Source organism: Callithrix jacchus, chromosome 13 (assembly GCF_049354715.1).
Source record: "Callithrix jacchus isolate 240 chromosome 13, calJac240_pri, whole genome shotgun sequence".
NCBI classification, from domain to species: domain Eukaryota; kingdom Metazoa; phylum Chordata; class Mammalia; order Primates; family Cebidae; genus Callithrix; species Callithrix jacchus.
In genome coordinates, this window is record NC_133514.1 from 94,048,958 (window position 1) to 94,070,255 (window position 21,298).

Here is a 21,298-nt window from a genome sequence, read left to right on the forward strand (position 1 = left end):
ATTGGTACCTCTTTTTAGAGAGGATTTTGGCACTATGCCTTACCACTTTAAAGTGCACATAATTGGCAATTCTTTAATCCTGTAGATATCAGCACATCATATACTCAAAGACATATGAAAAGGACAGCTACCATAGCACGTGGTAATAAACAATATTGTGTTCTTTAATGGTTTGGGCAGGGGAAAGGGGAGTGGGGCAGGGATTTGAGACAGGGTCTTGCTCTGTCTCCCAGGCTGGAGTGCAGTGGCAGGAACACAGCTCACTGCAGCTTCAACCTCCCAGGCTCAAGTAATCCTCCTGTCTCAGCCTCCGAGTACCTGGGACCACAGATGCATGCCACCACACCCAATTAATTTTTTAATTTTTTTTAGAGACAGAGTCTCACCACATTGCCCAATCTGGTCTCAAATTCCTGGGCTCATGCAATCCTTCTGCCTCAGCCTCCCAATGTGTTGGAATTATAGGCGTGAGCCACTGTCCCCAGCCAATGATTTTAACATAAAAAATTACATATTTTACAACTATACAACTTTACAATGACCGCTATGTAGTCAGTAAGAAAACTGGGCAGATCAACATGTGCTCAAATAATCTCGACAATACACCGTTGAGTGAAAAGTACAAATCCGTGTGTACAGTATGTTACCATTTGTGTAAAATCAAAATAAAGGCAGGAAATACATATGTATATATATATGCTTGCATATGCATAGAAGGAGGAAAAATACCCAAGAAACTTTAAGAGAGCCTCTGGGCTGGAAACCAGAGGAAGTGAGATGGGAGAGAGACTTACTTTTTTCACTTTTTTTGTATATGTACAGCTTGTAATATTACTATGTGCATGCATTATTGAAAGAATATAATATACACAAATGTAGCTTACCAACTGATTCTGATCCACAGCCTGACTTGGGGCCAACTAGTACAACCCAGTTCTTCTCAAACTTTAATGTGCCCTAAAAGCATTTGAAGATCTTGTTCAGTGTGTCTGCAGCGGAACTCCAGATTCCGCCTTTCTTCCAAGCTCCCAGGGGATGACAAGCAGGGCCTATGCTCTGAGTGGCAAGGGCATAAAGTTAAGAGCCACTGGAATTGAGAGAGGACCATAGGCTGGAATTGCTGGTGGAGACTTCCCAAAGCACACTGGTGAGCTTGGAAGCAGAGGCAGAGCATATATGACACATTGGGATTCAACAGGATTCCATGTAGTATCATGATTCCATGTAGTAGGAGAGAGATAGACGATAGGCTACAGGGAGGGGGGAGTGTAGTTAAAGGCCAGCTGTGGAGGACTCAGACTTACAAAGAGCTTGATTTCAATTGTACTTTGTAGATATGAGTAACCTGATGGTTTTCTTTTGATTTAGGCGAAATCCATGTAACATACAATTAGCCATGTAAACAATGCTCTGCAACCACCACCTCTGCCTAATACCAAAACTGTTTCATCATCCCAAAAGAAAAACCTGCACCTATCAGACACTCATTCCCTATTCCATCCTCCTCCAGCCTCTGGCAACATTAATCTGCTTTCTGTCTCAATGGATTTACCTATTATGAATATTTCATATATATGGAATCATACATTACTCTGACCATTTATAACTGGCTTCTTTTCCTTAGTATATTGTTTTCAAGGTTTATCCGTGTTGTAGCATGTATCAATATTTCATTGCTTTTTATGGCTGAATAATATTCCATTGTATGGATATACCACAATTTGTTTAACCATTCATGTGTTGATAGACAGCTGGGTTGTTTTTCTCTTTTGGCTATTGTGAATAATGCTACTATGAATATTTGTGCACAACTATTTGTTGGGGTATCTGCTTTCAGTTCTTTGGGGTATATACTTAGGAGTAGAATTGCTGGGTCATATGGTAATTTTTTGTTTGTTTGTTTTTGAGAGAGTCTTACTCTCCCAGGCTGGGGTGCAGTGGCACAATCTTGACTTACTGCAACCTCTGCCTCCTGGGTTCAAGGGATTCTCCTGCTTTAGCCTCCCAAGTAGCTGGGATTATAGGTGCATACCACCATGCCCAGCTAATTTTTGTATTTTTTAATAGACACAGGGTTTCACCACTTTGGCCAGGCTGGTCTCTAACTCCTGACCTTAAGTGATCCACCCACCTCAGCATCCCAAAGTGTTGGGATTACAGGCATGAGCCACTATGGCCAGCCATCATATGGTAATTCTATGCTTAACTTTTTGAAGAACCACCAAACTGTTTTCTACAGTGGTTGCACCATTCTACATTCGCACCAGCAATGTATGAGAGTCCCAATTTCTCCACAGCCTTACCAACTTTTATTTTCCATTATTATTGTTTTTATTATTATATCCATCTTAGTAGGCATGAAGTGGTCTATCATTTGTGTGGGGTTTTTTTTTTTTTTTTTTTGGTTTTTTTTTTAGATGGAGTTTCACTCTTGTTACCCAGGCTGGAGTGCAATGGCACAATCTCAGCTCACCGCAACCTCCACCTCCTGGGTTCAGGCAATTCTCCTGCCTCAGCCTCCTGAGTAGCTGGGATTACAGGCATGCGCCACCACACCCAGCTAACATTTTGTATTTTTAGTAGAGACGGGGTTTCACCATGTTGACCATGATGGTCTCAATATCTTGACCTTGTGATCCACCCGCCTCGGCCTCCCAAAGCACTGGGATTACAGGCTTGAGCCACTGCGCCCAGCCCCATTTGTGGTTTTTATTGGCATTCTCCTAATGATTAATGAGGCTAAGCATCTTTTTGTGTGCTTGTTGGTATTTACATGTCCTCTTTGGAGAAATTTCTATTCAAATTCTTAGCTCATTTTCAATTGGGTTGTCTTTTTCTGAGTTATAAAAATTCTTTATATATGCTGAATACTAGACCATTATCAGATATATGATTTTCTCCCATTCTGTGGGCTATCTTTTCACTTTCTGTATAATATCCTTTGTTCACAAAAGTTTTTATTTTTCATGAAGTCCAATTTGTCTATTTTGTTGTTCTTACTCATGCTTTGTTATGTCTATGAATCTATTGCCACATCTAAGGTAATGAAGATTTACCACCGTATGTTCTTTTAAGTGTTTTATAGTTTTAGCCTTTCTATTTAGGTCATTCATCCATTTTGAGTTAATTTTTGTATATAATGTGTGGTAGGGGTTCAACCTCATTAGAACTATTGACTTGTATGTGTTTTGTGTTTTATTTATTTATTTGAGATGGAGTCTTGCTCTGTCGCCCAGGCTCACCACAACCTCCACCTCCTGGGTTCAAGCAATTCTCCTGCCTCAGCCTCCTGAGTAGCTGGGATTAGAGGTGCACACCATCATGCCTGGCTAATTTTTTGTATTTTTAGTAGAGACAGGGTTTCACCATGTTGGCCTCAAACTCCTGACCTCATGATCTGCCCGCCTCAGCCTCCCAAAGTGCTGGGATTACAGGCATGAGCCACCACACCTGGCCATATTTTATTTTTTTTAATAGGAGAAATGGCAGGCAAGCAGCTGCAGCAACAGCTTAACCCTGGATGCATTAGGATCACCTGAGGAACTTCTAAACATCCAGAATAAGTCTAACTAATTTTATCTGGAGGGGGGCCCAGGCGTCAGTATTTTTTAAAGCTCACCAAGTAATTCCAGCAGGCAGTCTCTGAACTGCAGTGACCAGTGACCAACTGCCTTGGTTTTCCCAGGGCTGGGGAGCTTCCAGGGATATGGGACTTTCAGTGCTAAAGCTGGAAAAGTCCTGGGCAAACCAAGACACACTCCTCTCTCATAGAAGCTGACCCTTTAAACAAATGTACTTTGGAACATTCGACTCCCTTGATCTGGAGATGCATGGGGACTCAGTTTCTCTGCCATCCTTGCCCCTCAGATGGATTTGGTCCATGAAACCCAGGTGGATTTGCTCCATTCTGGAAAAGTCCATGAAAACACCCCCTCACCCCTAATTTCCAGGACGTATATCTCCTTCATGTCTGGTCAACAGGAATCTTCTCACCACTGCAATAGGGAACCAAATAAAACCCCAGAAAATTGTACCCCCACCAATTAGCAAGAGTTTCTCTTTCCATCAGTTACCTGGCTGATCTGAGAGTCTCTGTTTGATTGAAGGTATTCCCACAGGCTTCCTCATTAAACCAGCGGCTCTCACACTTCAGTGTGCATCAGAATCACCCAGCAGACTTGTTAAAACACAGATTCCCAGGCCCAGGCCCCAGAGTTTCTGATTCTGTGTATCTGCAGCAGGGCCTAATAATGTCTATTTCTAACACACTCCCAGGTGACACTGGGATGTGATTGGTTTGGTGACCACATTTGGAGAACCACTGCATTAGCAGAAAGAAACCACAGCACAACAGTGTTGGTTCTCTCCAGAATAAAGGGATTTAAAAATTCGCATTGAGGAGGGAGCTAGAGGTCATTATCCTAAGCAAACTAACACAGGAACAGAAAACCAAGTACCACATGTTCTCACTCATAAGTGGGAGCTAAACATTGAGTACCTATGGACACAAAGAAGGCAACAGACACCAGGGTCTACTTGAGGGTGGAGGGTGGGAGGATCAGGATTGAAAAACTCCCTATTGGGTATCATGCTTATCACCTGGGTGACAAAACAATTCGTACTTCAAACCCTTGCAACACACAATGTACCTTTATAACAAACCCACACATGTGCCCTCGAAACTAAAATAAAATTTGTTTATTTTATTTTGTGGGGGGAGATGGAGTCTTGCTCTGTCACCCACGCTGGAGTGCAGTGGTGTGATCCCGGCTCACTGCAACCTCCACCTCCCGGGTTCAAGCAATTCTTTTGCCTCAGCCTCCCGAATAGCTGGGACTACAGGTGTGCGCCAAGTTTTTGTATTTTTGTAGAGACAGGGTTTCACTGTGTTGCTCAGGCTGGTCTTGAACTCCTGAGCTCAGGCCATCTGCCCACCTCAGCCTCCCAAAGTTCTAGGATTACAGGTGTGAGCCACCATGCCCGCCAACTAAAATAAAATTTAAAAATTTAAAATTCACATGGAGTCAAGAAACAAACTTGGTTGTTTCTTTCTGGGGTTTTTCTTTTAACAACTTTATGTTTCACAGAACCCGATGATCCTCGGGTCAGATGCTCTGATTCAGAGCCGTCAGGTGCCTGATAATAGGTACAGGGAGCCTAAAAGAAGCAAAACTTCTGTCCCACGGTGAATTCGAGTTGAACACAATCTATTTTAGCCAAATAGGATTGGTTATTTATATTAGCATATTTGTGAATTTTAATCGCATTAAGATTACCTTCAAATGAAAAGAACCTCAAAGTGGAAGTAAAGCTGTCACCTGGTTGCCCCCAACCCAACTCGGGCCATCACTGTCTGCTGCTACAGCCAAAGGTGGGACGGGGAAGAGAGCCATGACCAACCAGAATCAGGGCAGTTGAGAAAACTGGTTATTGGTGGCCTAAGCTTTGAAACTACAGAGGCCCAACATTTTGAGGAATGGGGCATACCCACAGATTGTGTGGTAATGAGAAACTCCTAAACAAACCATCTCAGGGGTTTTGGTTTTGTGACTTACACTTGTGCAGCAAAGTGTGTTCAACCACATAGCAAAGTGTGATGGGCGTGTAGCGGACCAAAGACAGTTGTTTCTAGAGAGGGTTCTGTAAAGCCTGGAGCCAATCCAACAGTGAAGAAAATGTTTGTTGGGGGATAAGAAGGAAGATACAGAAGAATATAATTTGAAAGACTCCTTTGAAAAGTGTGACGATATTGAAATCATAGAAGTTATGGACCAGGCACCATGGCTCATGCCTGTAATTTCAGCACTTTGGGAGGCTGAGGTGGGCAGATGACTTGAGCTCAGGAGTTTGAGACCAGCCTGACCAACATGGTGAAACCCCATCTTTACTACAAATACAAAAATTAGCTGGGCATGGTGGCACATGCCTGTAATCCCAGCTACTTGGGAGGTTGAGACAGGAGAATTGCTTGAACCCAGGAGGTGGAGGTTGCAGTGAGCCAAGATCATGCCACCGCACTCCAGCCTGGGTGACAGAGTGAGACTCCGTTTCTAAATAAATAAACAAATAAATAAATAAGTTATGGAAGCCAGGCAGAGCGGAAAAAAGAGAGAATTTGCTCTTGTAACTTTTGATGATCATGAAACAACCGATGAAATTCTTGTTCAGATACACCATGCCATTAACGGGCATAATTGTGAAGTAAAAAGGGTCCTTTCTAAATGACAAGGAGTCAGCTGGGCATGGTGGCTCACGCCTGTAATCCAATCACTTTGCAGGCTAAGGTGGGCAGATCACCTGAGGTCAGGAGTTCAAGACCAGCCTGACCAACATGGTGAAACCCCGTCTTTATTAAAAAAAAAAAACAACTAATTGACATGGAGTCTTCTGAGTCATAAAGAGGTCATGGAATTGGATCTGGCAACTTGGCTGGTCATGGAGGAAACTTCGGAGGTGGTAGAGATCATTTTGGCTGTGGCGGAAAGGAGGTTATGGCGGTGAAGGTGATGGCAGCAGAGGTAGTTACACAGGAGGTGATGGTGGATAGAATGGATTTGGAGGTGATGGTAGCAACTAAAGGTGGTGATACTGGTCACAACAGTAGAGGGAGCATGCTGGTGGTGGACCAGGATGTGGAAACCAAGTTAGTGGATATGGTGGCAGTGGTGGATGATATGACGGTTACAATGAAGGAGGAAATAGTGGTGGTGGGAACTATAATGATCTTGGAAACAGTGATCAAATTATGAACCCATGAAAGGGGGCAGTTTTGGTGGAAGAAGCTCAGGCAGTTCCCATGGTGATGGTTATGGATCTGGTGATGGAAATGGTGGATATGGCAGCAGAAGTTTCTAAAAACAACAGAAAAGGAGGCGGGGCATGGTGGCTCATGCCTATAATCCCAGCACTTTGGGAAGCCGAGGTGAGTGGATCCCCTGAGATCAGGAGTTTGAGACCAGCCTTGCCAACATGGTGAAACCCCATCTCTACTAAAAATATAAAAATTAGCTGGGCATGGTGGCGGATGCCTGTAATCCTAGCTACTTGGGAGGCTGAGGCATGAGAATTGCTTGAACCCAGGAAGCAGAGTTTGCAGTGAGCCAAGAGAGTGCCACTGCACTCCAGCCTGGGGGATAGAGCAAGACTCTGTCTCCAAAAATATAAAAAAGGCAGAAAAGGGCTACAGTTCTTAGCAGGAGAAAGAACGAGAAGTTTCAGGAAAGCAGCAAGTTACCTTGAAACAGTCATCCCAAATGCATTAGAGGAACCGTAAAAATCTGCCATGGGCCGGGCGCGGTGGCTCACGCCTGTAATCCCAGCACTTTGGGAGGCCGAGGCGGGTGAATCACTAGGTCAAGAGATCGAGACCATCCTGGTCAACATGGTGAAACCCCGTCTCTACTAAAAATACAAAATGTTAGCTGGGTGTGGTGGCGCATGCCTGTAATCCCAGCTACTCAGGAGGCTGAGGCAGGAGAATTGCCTGAACCGAAGAGGCGGAGGTTGCGGTGAGCCGAGATCGCGCCGTTGCACTCCAGCCTGGGTAACAAGAGCGAAACTCCGTCTCAAAAAAAAAAAAATCTGCCATGGAAGGAACGCTGATCCATTAGAAAAGTGACTGCCGCTGAAACAGAAAACGCTCCTTGTTCAGGACTGTTACAGCCACAGTTTACAAAAAGTGCAGCTATTGATAAAGCAATGTAATGTAGCATTGGCTAGATGCACATCCCCACCGCCTTTCATCTGCTGCGGCTTTTCCTTTTTCTTTTCATTACATCGGGTATATTGCCCAGTAAATTGTGGCAGTGATATCAAGAATAAAAAATTAAGGAACTTTTAACTTTTCAGTATGTATATAGTTCAGTTTCTCTACATTTTTGTACAGACACTTTAACAAAATAGTTTTGAAGGTGTTTCCTTGTGAGTTAATTAATAAAGAAGACCATTGTCAATTACTGTTTCGCATATGTTTTGTTAACATTAACCATAAAGAAACACCTGCTGACTTGCAGTTTAAGGGAATTCTAATCTCCCCATTTCCAAACCATGATCTGAATGGGTGTGGATATGTGGAGAGAATAGATATTTGTATTTTGCAAAGTCTGTTTTAGATCATTAGGATTGGGTGTTTAAATAAGCATACTTGTGATTTAAGTATATTGCGATTTTCATTTAAGAAATCACATGAAAAAAATCTCAAATGAAAAAAATCTCAAATTTCAAAAACAAAATAAAAGAAGCAAAACTCCCTCAAGCTGAGGGTCCACTCACCAGGGAGGGCACAGGCCTCATTATAAACCAGCTGGCATCTTTGTTCCAAAGCCTAAGAAAATCATGCCTGAAGCTCTTTTCCATTGGGAAGGAAAACAAACCTGCTACCCTGTTCTTTTTGCTCGACTTCTCTTGCCAGATTAGCATAACAGCTAAGGGCTTTAGCCAGCCAAGGCAGCTTCCCCAGGCTTGGTTTCCCCAGAAACCAAGCAGCCAGCCTCGCCTTCATAGGCGTGAGTAGAACTCAAGATCGTGCTCCCGAGCAGGGCAAAGTAAATGAGAACTGAGTGGCTCCACCTGGAAGATTCAAGCTGTGGTTAGAAAAACTCACACAGAGTTCCATCTTGAGCTCACTACCTCTTCTAGCACACCCTTCCCTGCCTCCCCATCACAAGAGAAAAACTGTGATGTAGTCTAATCTTGCAGGTTGTCAGGGATTATCTCGATCTTGGGTGCAGGAGAGTAAAGCATTTCTCAGTGTTGGCTGCTCCTTCTATATCAGAACTCCCTGGGGTACTTGTCATAAACTCCAAGCCAGGGCTGGGTACAGTGGCTCCCACCTGTAATCCCAGCACTTTGGGAGGCTGAGTATTGCTTGAGCCCAGGAGTCTGAGGCTGCCGTAATCTATGATTGCGTCAGTGCCCTCTAGCTGGGGCGACAGAGCAAGATCCTATCTCTAAAAAATAAAATAATAATAAACTCCAGCCCTGCCCAGGATTATTGTATCAGAATCTCAGGCAGTGTTGGGTCTGAGCATTGCACTTTTTGTACATGGAGCCTGGTGATGCTACACACATGCCGGTATAGAAGAACTTCTGCCCTGGAAATTAAATAAACCCAGAATGAACATACTCCTCTAGGCTGAGCCCATGCAGTAGTAGAGACCATGAAAGTCAGGGAGGGAGCTGTGGCCGAGGGGTGAGGAAGGGAAGGAGGTCAGTGTCTTTGCAGAGAACAAGGGATTGATACCATATGTTTGTGAAGCACTTTGAATTTCACTTTCCAAATAAAATTAAAATCACAGCAGCTGTTTGTCTATGATTTGTGCAACTTTTCTAAGATGCTATTCTCCAGTTAAAAGTTTCCTTTAAAAAATAAAACAAATTAGGATTTAAATCAAGGTCACGAGGTCCCTCACTGAAGCCTCACGTTTCTTGTACTTGGAGCTTCCTAAAGGACTTCCACAACCACCCCCACCCCCTCCCACCCGCCATGCCCTCCCTCTTGCCTGCAGCACCTCCCTCCTTTCTAAAACATTAAGTCCTTTATACCCAATCCAACTAAAACAAACGATCATTCTCATCTGTTGCAACACAGGATCTGAGAGAGGAATGTTTAAAACACACCGTGAATGAACGTAGTATACAGATTCCAGGATTTCTTACGGCATTGCAACTCATCCTTCAAGCCCACTCACCCCTAAGACAGACATCTTTCCTAGGAGAATGACATTTTCTGGTAGGTTTCTATGGTCACCACACGTGCCTAGGCTTGTATGACCAAGGCCAGGAGGTCAGTTGGCCATTTGGAAGCCAAAGACATGGCCCTGCTTGTAGTTTTACTCATCTCTGCACATGTTCTTCAATGAATTCTTCTTCCTCTGGGACATACTTCCTGAGTGAGCTATGCGCAGACGCCCTGGTTTTCACCAAGCCCAAGACCCCAGCTGGGGCTTGTGTTCATTCCCATGTTGTGCTTCTATCTGATCTTACTGAAGATACATGGATTTGGGGTATCTTACAAGACTGTTTGATGCTTTACGCTGACTTCTATCTGCTTTTGCAAACTTGAATCATTCTGACTCAAAGTATTAGGTTTTTGGTCAATCATCCTTTTATTTATTGAAGCCAAAAGGTACATTGTGAAGGCCAAAATTATTAAAAAAAACTTTGATTTTATCTCCTCATCTGGAAAATGAGCAGTAGAAACTGTTAGATTGCTTAAAAATCCTTCCAACACTGAACTTATAAATGACAATAGTAGGCTGAGCGCGGTGGCTCATGCTATAATCCCAGCACTTTGGGAGGCCGAGGCAGGCAGATCGCTTGAGGCCAGGAGTTCAAGACCTGCCTGAGCAACATGGTGAAACCCCGCCTCTACTAAAAATACAAAAATTAGCCAGACATGGTGGTGCACACCTGTAGTCCAGCTACTCAGGTAGCTGAGGCAGGAGAATCACTTGAGCCGGGGAAGCAGAAGTTGCAGTGGGCAAAGGCTGCAGTGAGCTGAGATGGCACCACTGCACTCCAGCTTGGGCAACAGAGCAAGACCCTTTCTCAAAAATAAAATAAAAAATCGTCCTCATTTTAGAAAAGAAGAAACTGAGGCTTAAAGTAATGTTAAACAATTAACTCAAAGTCAAATAGTAGTGGCAGAGCAGATTTCAGGACTCCGAAAGCCATCCTTTCAGTCACTGAGCTACAAGCCCATGTTCAGCTCCCGGGCAATGTCCTGTGTGCTAAACGAGAGAGGACAGACCATAGACATTTAGGGCTGAAGTGTCAGTATCTTCCCTGAGTCCCTGCCATCCTAAAGCTCTTTGCTGACAGTATAATGATCTATAACCCATCTATTGATCGATTAACATCGTTCGTGAAAAGCAAACAAAATCGGCTTCCTGGTCAACATTGCCCACTTCAGTTTTACAAAGAGAACATTACCAGACAGCTACTACCCCCTAGAGGTGGAAATCCCTCTGATACCGGTGACCACAGTGACATTCCAGAAAGGTTTTGGGAACCCAAGTGCACCCAGGACGCCACCCGCTGCATCTGGCCTGCCCCAGCCAGCAGCGTCCCTTACCTGCGGCTCCTGCGGGCAGCTGCCACGTGACGAGCTGCAGCCGGTTCCTGACTCGGGAGAGCTGCTTTCAGCCAAATGTGATGACTCGGCTAAATTTTCCCAGCTCTGAATTCCTAACATTCAAGAAGGGAAATTAGGAGGTGACACAGGGTCTGTTCAGGATAACGGGTCAGCACAGGGTGTTGGGCAGTGAGTTACAAATAAGAGAAGAAAGTCAAAGTTTATAGAGTATTGGGGCGGGGGAGGGAATTGTTCTGGGACGAAAATGACAAGGATATTGTAGGCTGGCACAAGTATCACTTGCGCCCTTGGCTTCCCCACGCCTTACTGAGGTGTTTTTCCTTCTCCTTGCTGTGATTTCCTCTCATTCTTCCCTCGTGTCAGCCTGACCGATACTTTCTGCAGAAAGGACAGTAATTCTGGGGACCTTCCTTCTGCACCAAACAAAATGGCTCTGCCAAGGCCTGTTCCCCGTGCGGCCGCTGGATGGCGGCATGACTCAATGGACGGGTTACAGGCGGCCTCTGCCCAGAGCCGCCGCCGTGGCTGCCTCCTTTATATAATCTTGTTAGAGTGCATTTAATCTAAGGATGGGACACTGTGTTCCATGCCAAGCAGCCTCACTGTGACTGACTGTTGCACCAACAACTAGAGCTTTAACCGTTAACGTTCCTTCCTGCCCAACAAACACCATATGTCCTGAAAAAAGCGATTTAAGCTCTCAATAATTTATATGATTTATTGGTAAAAAGCAAAGCAAAATTAAAACCAGGGAATCACAGCACCTGCAGAATTCAGGAGCCTCCCTCCCTGGTCATCCTTCCTTCCCCGGACTCTCTAACTATATGCATAAGTCTATTTAACAATAATTAGTTATCATCTGGATCTGCACTGGGTCATTCGGAAAATAGGTCCTAAAACCAGAAAAGAACAATTATATTGTCAAAGATCAAGAAGCGTATTGTTATGCTAATAGATAACATTCAATGAAAACTTCTACGTGCCAAATGTTGGGATAAATATTACAAAGACTATCATGTGCAATTGTTACATCAAACCAAAGGCTAATACTCCTACTGTAGCCTCCACTTTAAGGCTGGAGAAACTGAGGCACAGGGAGATTACCTTAACAAAGGTCATGCAGTTAATTCATGGCAGAGTTAAAATTCAGCCACAGGCAGGCTAATGTGAGAGCTTGGACTCAGCCATGATGCAGTGGACTGGTCTAGAAAATCCAATTAGGAGATAAGCAGAAAAATACAAACCAGAGAACTATGTCAGCGTGGAAGATGAAAGAAAAAGGATAGAAAGAAAGAAAATCAATGTTGCTGAGACAATAAGAAGAATGGGGCTAAAACACCACCCTCTTCAGATTAAGTTACAAGGGCACTGCTGTGACATTTGAGGACACAATTTCAATAGAGTGACGGAGAAAGGAAGCTAGACTGCAGAACTAAGGGGCTATGAGGAAAGAGGAAATTGAGATGTCTTGTTGCAAAAGGAAAGCAATAAATAGACTAGAAGAGATGCAAGGTCAAGCAAAAGCATTTTGGTTTTCTTGTGTGCTTTTCCAAATGGAATAAAGCCTGGCCTTGTTTGAAAGTGTTTGCAAGGGAGATGTGGGTGATGCCAAGTAGTGGTGGTGTAATAGGAAGAGGTAGAGGGGGCATCAAGGGCGCAAGAGAAAGGGTTAGCTCTGGAGGAAGAAGAAAGGTGGCTGCCTCTGTCTGCAACTGGGAGACAGCGGCAGAGAAGATACATCAACACAAAACTGAGAGGAATGAGTGAGTTCAATTCTTCTAAATCAGCTTTAATCTTTTCAGTAAAACCAGAGTTAGGTTATCTGCTAAGAGAGAGAATGAGGTTTATACGGCCATAATCTATATACTGAACTAATCCATGTAGTGCTTAGAATGACCAAAAAGGTGGTAAGGTTATCTAAAGAACAGAGGAGACTGGAGAAGTCCGAAGTATGATTGTAAAGATTCTCTGCAAAATCTCCTTTGCAAATCAGAACTGAAATTTACACCCCGGCCCTGCGAACGGAAATACAACAGGAACCCCTTATGTCTTAAAGTTTCCTTGTATTCAAGTTGTAAGGCATTTCACAGAGAAATAGTATCTTCTCTATTGCTAAATAGGAGAACTAATGTGCAAAGAAATCTTCCTGTTTGGCTTAAAACTACAAAGAAAATCAGGGCCAGAACTGGAATTGATATCTAGGAGCCTTTCTGATATTTGCACTGGGCTGACTTCAGGTCTACTAAACACTTCTCATAAATGGCGTGGACACAGCTAACTGCCCCTAGAGAATCCCAGATACAGCACAAACTTGGGAAGGATCAAAACCAAGGCATGATGCCCACAAGGGTCTAAGATTCTCCTTATGTGACCTTGGATCACAGTGCATTTCTTTAGAAATTAGAGGGCAAGTTTGATAACTTGATTGCAACATATTTGTATACTGATAACAGGATGTCTTTAAAAGAACACACCATAATTATTTAATGTAAGGGTTTAATAACTCTATTTTCATTCTCAATTAACATTTCCTTATTGAGAAGTACATGGCTCACACAACTGGAAAAAGCAGAGAGGGTGATTATTTAGCCTGCATTACTGATGAAAAGGGCAACAGGCAAAGCTAAAGCAATCCACAGTTCACCTTCCTATAGACTGGAGATAAGGACAAAAGAGAGTCGACAATCAAAATGGTTTATCTTCAGTTTCAGGAATTTCAGAAGCACTTTCCTGTGTGTGTGCATGCACATTGTGTAATCAGGAAATTTATCTTTTTTCTTTTCTTTTCTTTTTTGAGACAGAGTCTCACTCTGTCACCCAGGCTGGAGTACAGTGAAGGGATCTTGGCTCACTGCAACCTCCGCCTCCAAGGTTCAAGCAATTTTCGTGCCTCAGCCTACTTAGTAGCTGGGACTACAGGCACACGCCACCACGCCCAGCTAATTTTGGTATTTTTGATAGAGACAGGGTTTCACCATGTTGGCCAGGCTGGTCTCCAACTCCTGACCTCAGGTGAGCTGTCCGCCTCGGCCTCCCAGAGTGCTGGGATTACAGGTGTGAGCCACCATGCCCCGCCAGGAAATGTACCTTAAAGGGAGGGATTTGAGTTTCCTGCCACTCATCTTCTTTCAGGAAATACCTCCCCCTACCCTGTTCCCAGGGTAAGCTAAACTGTCTCTTGGTTTTCATGTCTAAAAAGAAGTAAAATCAGCTACCTCCTTAGCCCCAGTTTGGGATGACCAGCTTCGCATTCATTCCTTCTTTCTTCTAATGTTTACTGAGATCTTGCTTCCACGGAGGCAGAGTGCTTGGCAGGTGGGACCAACACTCAGACTGCGCTGTCAAAGAGAACCGACCGGTAGAGGACTTGGAACTGGGGCTTATGTGCCCACAGCGCAAGGCAGGAATTGATAAGAGCCAAGGAGAAGCACTGATAGTGAGTCAAAGGGCAGACACCTGGGAACACCCTTCGTAGAGGATGGAACATCCACTCCTGGGCTTAGCAAAACCGGTTAGACAGAGAGACAGACAAGAAATGCATCCCAGGAGGCAGGCCCAGCAAGAACACGGAGGCCATGAAGGCACAGCCAGCTAGCCACCCCGATGAGCCACCTAACCTGGTGCTGACTCCTCCACAACTCACTTGCCTCCACAGCAGACAGCCTTGGGAGGCTCTTCCCAAAGTTCATGCCATATTTGCTTCCCACTCCTCTACCTATGTGTTTTGTTTTTTTGGTTTATGAGTCAGAGTCTCCTCTTTCTGTCACCAGGCTGAAGTGCAGTGGTGTGATCTTGGCTCACTGCAACCTCTGCCTCAAGTGATACTCCTGCCTCAGCCTCCTGAGTAGTGGGACTGCAGGCTTGTGCCACCGTGCCTCTTTAATTTTTTTGTATTTTTAGTAAAGACAGGGTTTCACCGTGTTGGCCAGGATGGTTTCGATCTCTTGACCTCATGATCCACCTGCCTCGGCCTCCCAAAGTGCTGGGATTATAGGCTGCCAGCAGTCCACCTATGTGTTTTAATCTGAAAACAAAGGCCTTTTTTTGCTGCTAATCTTTGAATGAAATAGATGCTGCAGGAAGAAGCATTGGGTTTATCCCTCAGCTTCAAATACCCTCCAGCACAGGGAAGCAGGGGCGCTCTGTGGCCCAGGTCTCCTCATGCCCAGGTGCAGTTTTACGAACTCTACAAACAGAAAGCTGTCTCAGCTGTTTCCTCATCCAACCTATCGTCTGGCTGTTATGCCTTCCATTTTCTCTATTTTATTACTTGACAGTTACTGTTGATACCAGAATGCGAGAAAAAATTCAAGCTTTTTCTGTAGCCTCTTGGCCTGGGGTGATCTCTGAAAATGGTTTGCCTATCCCTTGACCCAGGAAACTCCACAAAATCATGCAAACCAAGGGGTCCAAATCTTTATGTTCCCTTTAAGAACACCCATGTAACTGTGCAGGCCATCAAGGTAGCATATCCAAAAAGCCACCAAGTACCTGAAAGATGTCACTTTTCAGAGGCTGTGTGTGCCTTTCTGTCATGACAAAGGTGGAGCTGGCAGGTGTGCCCAAGCCAAACGCTGGGGCTGGTCACAGGGTTGGTGGCCCAAAAAGAGTGTTCAATTTTTGCTGCATGTGCTTAAAAACGCAGAAAGCAATGCTGAACTTAAGGGTTTAGATGCAGATTCTTGGATCATTGAGCACATTCAGTGGAACAAAGCCAAGATGTGCACCAGATTTACAGAGCTCTTGGTCAGATTAACCCATATGAGAGGTTCCCCTGCCACATGGAGATGACCCTCGCTGAAAAGGAACAAATTGTTTCTAAACCGGAAGAGTTATTTGCATACAAGAAAAAGGTATCCCAGAAGAAACTGAAGAAAGAACATATGGCCTAGGAATACATTCAGTAGAAAATAAATGCAAATAATGGTTTAGCCAGGTACAGTGGCTCACGCTCGTAATCCCAACACTTTGGGAGGCTGAGGCGGGAAGATCACTTGAGTCTAGGCATTTGAGACCACCCTCAGCAACATAAGGAGACCCTCATCTCTATAAAAACAAATTAGCCAGGCAAGTTGGCATGTACCTGTGGTCGCAGCTACTCAGGAGGCTAAGGCAGGAGGATTGGCTGAGCTTAGGAGGTCAAGGCTAAAGTGAGCCATGATCATGCCACTGCACTCCAGCCTGGGTGACAGAGCAAGACACTGTCTTTTTTAAAAATTTTTTTATAAAAAAGGCCGGGTGCAGTTGCTCACACCTGTAATCCCCACACTTTGGGAGGTCAAGACAGACAGATCCCATGCAGTCAGGAGTTTGAGACCAGCCTGGCCAACATGCTGAAACTCCATCTCTACTAAAAAATACAAAAATTAGGGCCGGGCCTGGTGGCTCACGCCTGTAATATCAGCACTTTGGGAGGCCGAGGCGGGTAGATCACGAGGTCAAGAGATCGAGACCATCCTGATCAGCATGGTGAAATCTCGTCTCTACTAAAAATAAAAAAATTAGCTGGGCATGGTGGCGCATGCCTGTAATCCCAGCTACTCAGGAGGCTGAGGCAGGAGAATTGCCTGAACCCAGGAGGCGGAGGTTGCGGTGAGCCGAGATCGCGCCATTGCACTCCAGCCTGGGTAACAAGAGCGAAACTCCGTCTCAAAAAAAAATACAAAAATTAGCCAGGCATGGTAGCATATGCCTGTGATCCCAGCTACTCCAGAGGCTGAGGCAGGAGAATCACTTGAAACTGGGAGGCAGAGGTCGCAGTGAGCCAAGATCGTGCTGCTGCACTCCAGCCTGGACAACAAGAGTGACTCTGTCTCATAAAAAAAAAAAAAAAGTTAAAAAAATAAGTTCAAGTTCAAATGCCTTTCCTACCTGAGATATTAATTACTCCCACACCAGCACCAACACTTCTACTTCCAAAAGGTAATCATGAACTTCTGTAAACATTTTTCAGTTGAACTGGTTAAGTCTATAGCAATCAGTCAACTGTGTTGAACTACAGTGTCTAACAGAATCAGCTGAATCCTGAAACTGTTCCGTGCTGGCTTACCTGAGCTAGGCAATGAGGAACACAGCGTGACTAGCTTCTCCCTCTGTGCTCATCCTGATGAAGGGTGAATATGAATAAACCCAGAAACATCTCTGTCCTTTAAACAAGGCTGCAGCCAACAATAAGCCAGCATTTTATCCTTGAAGATGAAACATAGGACAGATTAGAGTTTTATCACAAGAGAGAAATACACAATAAGGCCTTTTTAGGCTATCTGCCTCTGACAATTGCTAGTGTTACATTCTAAATCATGCCGTTTTGCAGAGTTTTAAGATCCTCACATTACATTTCCTATTTGTGCAAGGGCCCAATGAGAAAGCTACAGATGCTTTATCGTGGAAGAGAACAGGATCAGTAAGCAGCACCATGAAACGTCAAACCAGTCCTGCAGACAACACTGCCTATGATCTCTGCTCTTAACATCTCAAAGTGGTCTTAGGCTATTTGTCATTTTCTCCTGTCAACCTTGGAAAGGGGGTCATTCTTGTGCTTCTTTGACACATAGGGAAACTGGGGTAAGAGTGAGTGGGGAACTTGCCAAAGTCCCAAAGCTAGTTGATGGGATTGGGATTTAAATGACTGGCTTCCTCTTGGGCTTTGTCCTGCCAGTAATTCTTTTTTTTTTTTTTTTTCTAAAGATAGGGTTTCACCATGATGGCCAGGCTGGTTTTGAACTCCTGACCTCAGGTGATCCACCCACCTCGGCCTCCCAAAGTGCTAGGATTACAGGTGTGAACCACCACGCCTGGCTATTTTTTTTTTTTTCTTGAGACGGAGTTTTGCTCTTGTTGGGCAGACTGGAGTACAATGGCACGATCTCGGCTCACTGCAACCACCGCCTCCTGGGTTCAAGTGATTCTCCTTCCTCAGCCTCCCAAGTAGCTGGGATTACAGGCATGAGCCACCACACCCGGCTAATTTTTTGTATTTTTAGTAGAGATGGGGTTTCTCCATATTGATCAAGCTGGTCTCGAACTCCCGACCCCAGGTGATCTGCCCGCCTTGGCCTCCCAAAGTGCTGGGATTACAGGTGTAAGCCACTGCGCCCAGCCAGCTGGAGTCATTCTATGGATTTGTCTTTACCTCTAAGGGCAGAGTTCTTATTCCCATGGCCTTCCTTCCTCCCACTTTTTTTTACCTTTTCTCAACTTGTTTTCTTCTCTGCCCCCTCCACCATCCCCACCTGCCTTGTTTCTATTTTAAGTTTGTTTTGAGCATTGCTTAACATATTACTTCCTCTTAAACTAACCATAGGCTTAACATTCCAAGTGCTCATTTTTCAACTTTACACTTACAGTAGAATCCAGTCAAATCCCACGGAGTGACAAACACGCGGGCATTTTATGACAATGAGAGTGATGTCAGGCACAATGTGACCAATAAAACTATAAACCCATGCCCAAAAGTGCATTACCATGAGGGCTGCTGTCATAAAGTATTCAGTCTATTATCGGAGCTGTTGACTCTTCCTTGAGAGATTGGAGAAGACTCTAAGAGTGGAACCTTTTTTTATATACCCCACAACAGATGCATTACAACAGTACTGTCTTTGATCCCATAATACTAGCTACCCGCCACAACTCCATCATAGCATTACTGCACCTTTCCCATTATTGTTCATTTAATTCCTCCAGTAAAGAATGAAAGAAAGGCCGTGCATAGTGGTGGCTCATGCCTGTAATCCCAGCACTTTGGGAGGCCGAGGTGGGAAGATCACCTGAGATAAGGAGTTTGACACCAGCCTGGTCAACATGGCAAAACCTTGTCTCTACTACAAATACAAAAATTAGCCAGGTTTGGTGGCGTGTGCCCGTAGTCCCAGCTACTGGGGAGGCTGAGGCAGGAAAGTTACTTGCACCTGGTAGGTAGAGCGCGTGCAGTGAGCTGAAATCGCGCCACTGCACTCCAGCCTGGGCAACAGAGCAAGACTCTGTCTCTGAATAAAAAAAAGAACAAAAGAAAACATTTTTATCAACACATCTACGTTCAGGAACCAACTATGCAGGTTTCAGGTGCCCTGTGACTAGAGCTGCTTATTTTCTCTCCTGCTGGCATCCAGTCCTTCAAGGGACTGTGCATTAGATCATCCCTAGAAAGGAAAGGAAAACAGGTAACATGCAAATTACCTGATTTTTCTCATTGGGAATTTTTGGGGAGGTAGCTTTTGACTAATCCTGTTCTCATTCTTTCTTACAACCTCATGTAAATAAAAGTTGACCATGACTTAAAGCAACACAGTATGTTTTAGATCTTAGAAACCTAGCCCTATTATCTGTCAAAATCAATCTCTCTTAGTACAACCATTTTGGAGGAAAAGTTGACAATATTTATCAAAAGTCCATGTATGTCTTTCTTTTTTTTTTTTTTTTTTTTTTTTTTTTTGAGGCAGGGTCTCCCTCAGTCACCCAGGCTGGAGTGCAGTGATGAGATCTCGGCTCATTACAACCTCTGCCTCCTGGGTTCAAGCGATTCTCATGCCTCAGCCTCCTGAGCAGTTGGGGTTACAGACACATGCCACGAAGCCTGGCTTATATTTATATTTTTAGTACAGATGGGGTTTCACCAAACTCCTGAGTTTGAGTTTCATCTTAAACTCCTGACCTCAGATGGTCCAGCCTTGGCCTCCCAAAGTACAGGCGTGAGCTGCCACTGCATACGCCCTGTGACTCAGTTGTTCTCTTAATAATGATTTACCCAGGTCCATGGTGATTTTGTTCAAATTAGAATAAAGTATCCCCTCATGAAGAGATTTTATGTCTATCTGACAGAAAATTATCATAATAAGTATTTAAATTTATGACTTCTACAAACTGAATGATGCCCTCATAGAAAAGGCACTTTATGCAGTGTCCAACTTATGCAACTCTATACAAAGGCCCAGTGACCTTATGAATACATATGAAAGACAATATTGAGTTATTGTAACAGCAAAAGAAATTGTCACAAATGTCCACCAGCAGGGCATAGTGTACGTAAATAGAATATCTTTCCACGGTGGAATACTAGAAAGCATTATAAAAAGAATATGGGAAGATCTCTGTTGTACCTACTGATAATGAAACATGTTCAAAGTTTATTAAGTGAAAAGACAAAGGCATAAAAGAAAATATATTATAATCAATTTATGTGCATTTCAAAAAGAAACGTAGACTGGTACATAGCCCTTTTTTTCTGAAAAGACACTTAAGAAATTACTAATAGGAGCTTCCTAGGAAGAGAGTAATTGGGTGAAGAAGGAAGCTTTCAGTTCAAATGTTTACCTTTCCATGATATTTGAATTTTCTCACTGAAAGCATTTATTACCTTCATTTTTTTTAAGACAGAGTTTCACTCTTGTTCCCCAGGCTGGAGTGCAATGGCGCCATCTCGGCTCACTGCAACCTCTGCCTACTGGGTTCATGCAATTCTCCTGCCTCAGCCTCCCGATTAGCTGGGATTACAAGCGTGCACCACCATGCCCAGTTAATTTTTGAATTATTGCTAGAGACAGGGTTCCATTATGTCAGCCAGGCTGATCTCAAATTCCTGACCTCAGGTGATCCACCCTCTTCAGCCTCCCAAAGCGCTGGGATTACAGGTGTGAGCCACCACGCCCACCCTACTTTCAATTTTAAAAAGCAACAGGGATTATTGGAAAAAAAGACTTTTCATTTTTTTCCTTTATACCTTTTGGCATTAAAAAAAAAAAGTCCAGGCCGGGCGTAGTGGCTCAAGCCTGTAATCCCAGCACTTTGGAAGGCCGAGGCAGGTGGATCACGAGGTCAAGAGATTGAGACCATCTGGTCAACATGGTGAAACCCCGTCTCTACTAAAAATACAAAAAATTAGCTGGGCATGGTGGCACGTGCCTGTAATCCCAGCTACTCAGGAGGATGAGGCAGGAGAATTGCCCGAACCCAGGAGGCGGAGGTTGCGGTGAGCCGAGATTGCACCATTGCACTCTAGCCTGGGTAACAGGAGCAAAACTCCGTCTCAAAAAAAAAAAAAAGTCCAAGAAGTGCTTTTTAATTTTTGTGCACATGCCCCCAACAGAATGCATTAAAAAATAAACTACAATGATTTTTTTTTTTTACATAGCAATGGGTCCAAGGAAGGGAGGGAGGCAGGAGACAGGTGATAAGGGATGGGTGCTGACCCAGGAGACAGACCCTCTC

The 21,298-nt window shown here is 44.2% G+C and overlaps 1 protein-coding gene across 27 annotated transcripts in view; it reads right to left on the reverse strand.

Moving 5' to 3' along the window:
* MRO (maestro) overlaps nucleotides 1–17,216 on the reverse strand; it is a 106,267-nt gene extending 89,051 nt beyond the window's left edge. For 18 of the 27 annotated variants that reach the window (XR_008476080.2, XR_013525904.1, XR_008476079.2 and 15 more), the window contains exons 1-2: nucleotides 14,311–14,452; nucleotides 11,075–11,187 (exon numbers count right to left, since the gene is read on the reverse strand). Coding sequence is in view for 1 of the 27 variants with exons in the window: in XM_008979829.5 (XP_008978077.2) it covers nucleotides 11,075–11,187; nucleotides 11,403–11,442 (153 nt within the window). In the remaining 26 variants the exon portion in view is untranslated. Of the gene's footprint in view, nucleotides 1–884; nucleotides 8,369–11,074; nucleotides 11,188–11,402; nucleotides 11,531–14,310; nucleotides 14,453–17,144 lie in introns of those variants that run through there. The other 9 variants (XM_035271097.3, XM_008979829.5, XM_078348173.1 and 6 more) reach the window with 5 other exon arrangements.
* Nucleotides 17,217–21,298: the final 4,082 nt, after the last annotated feature.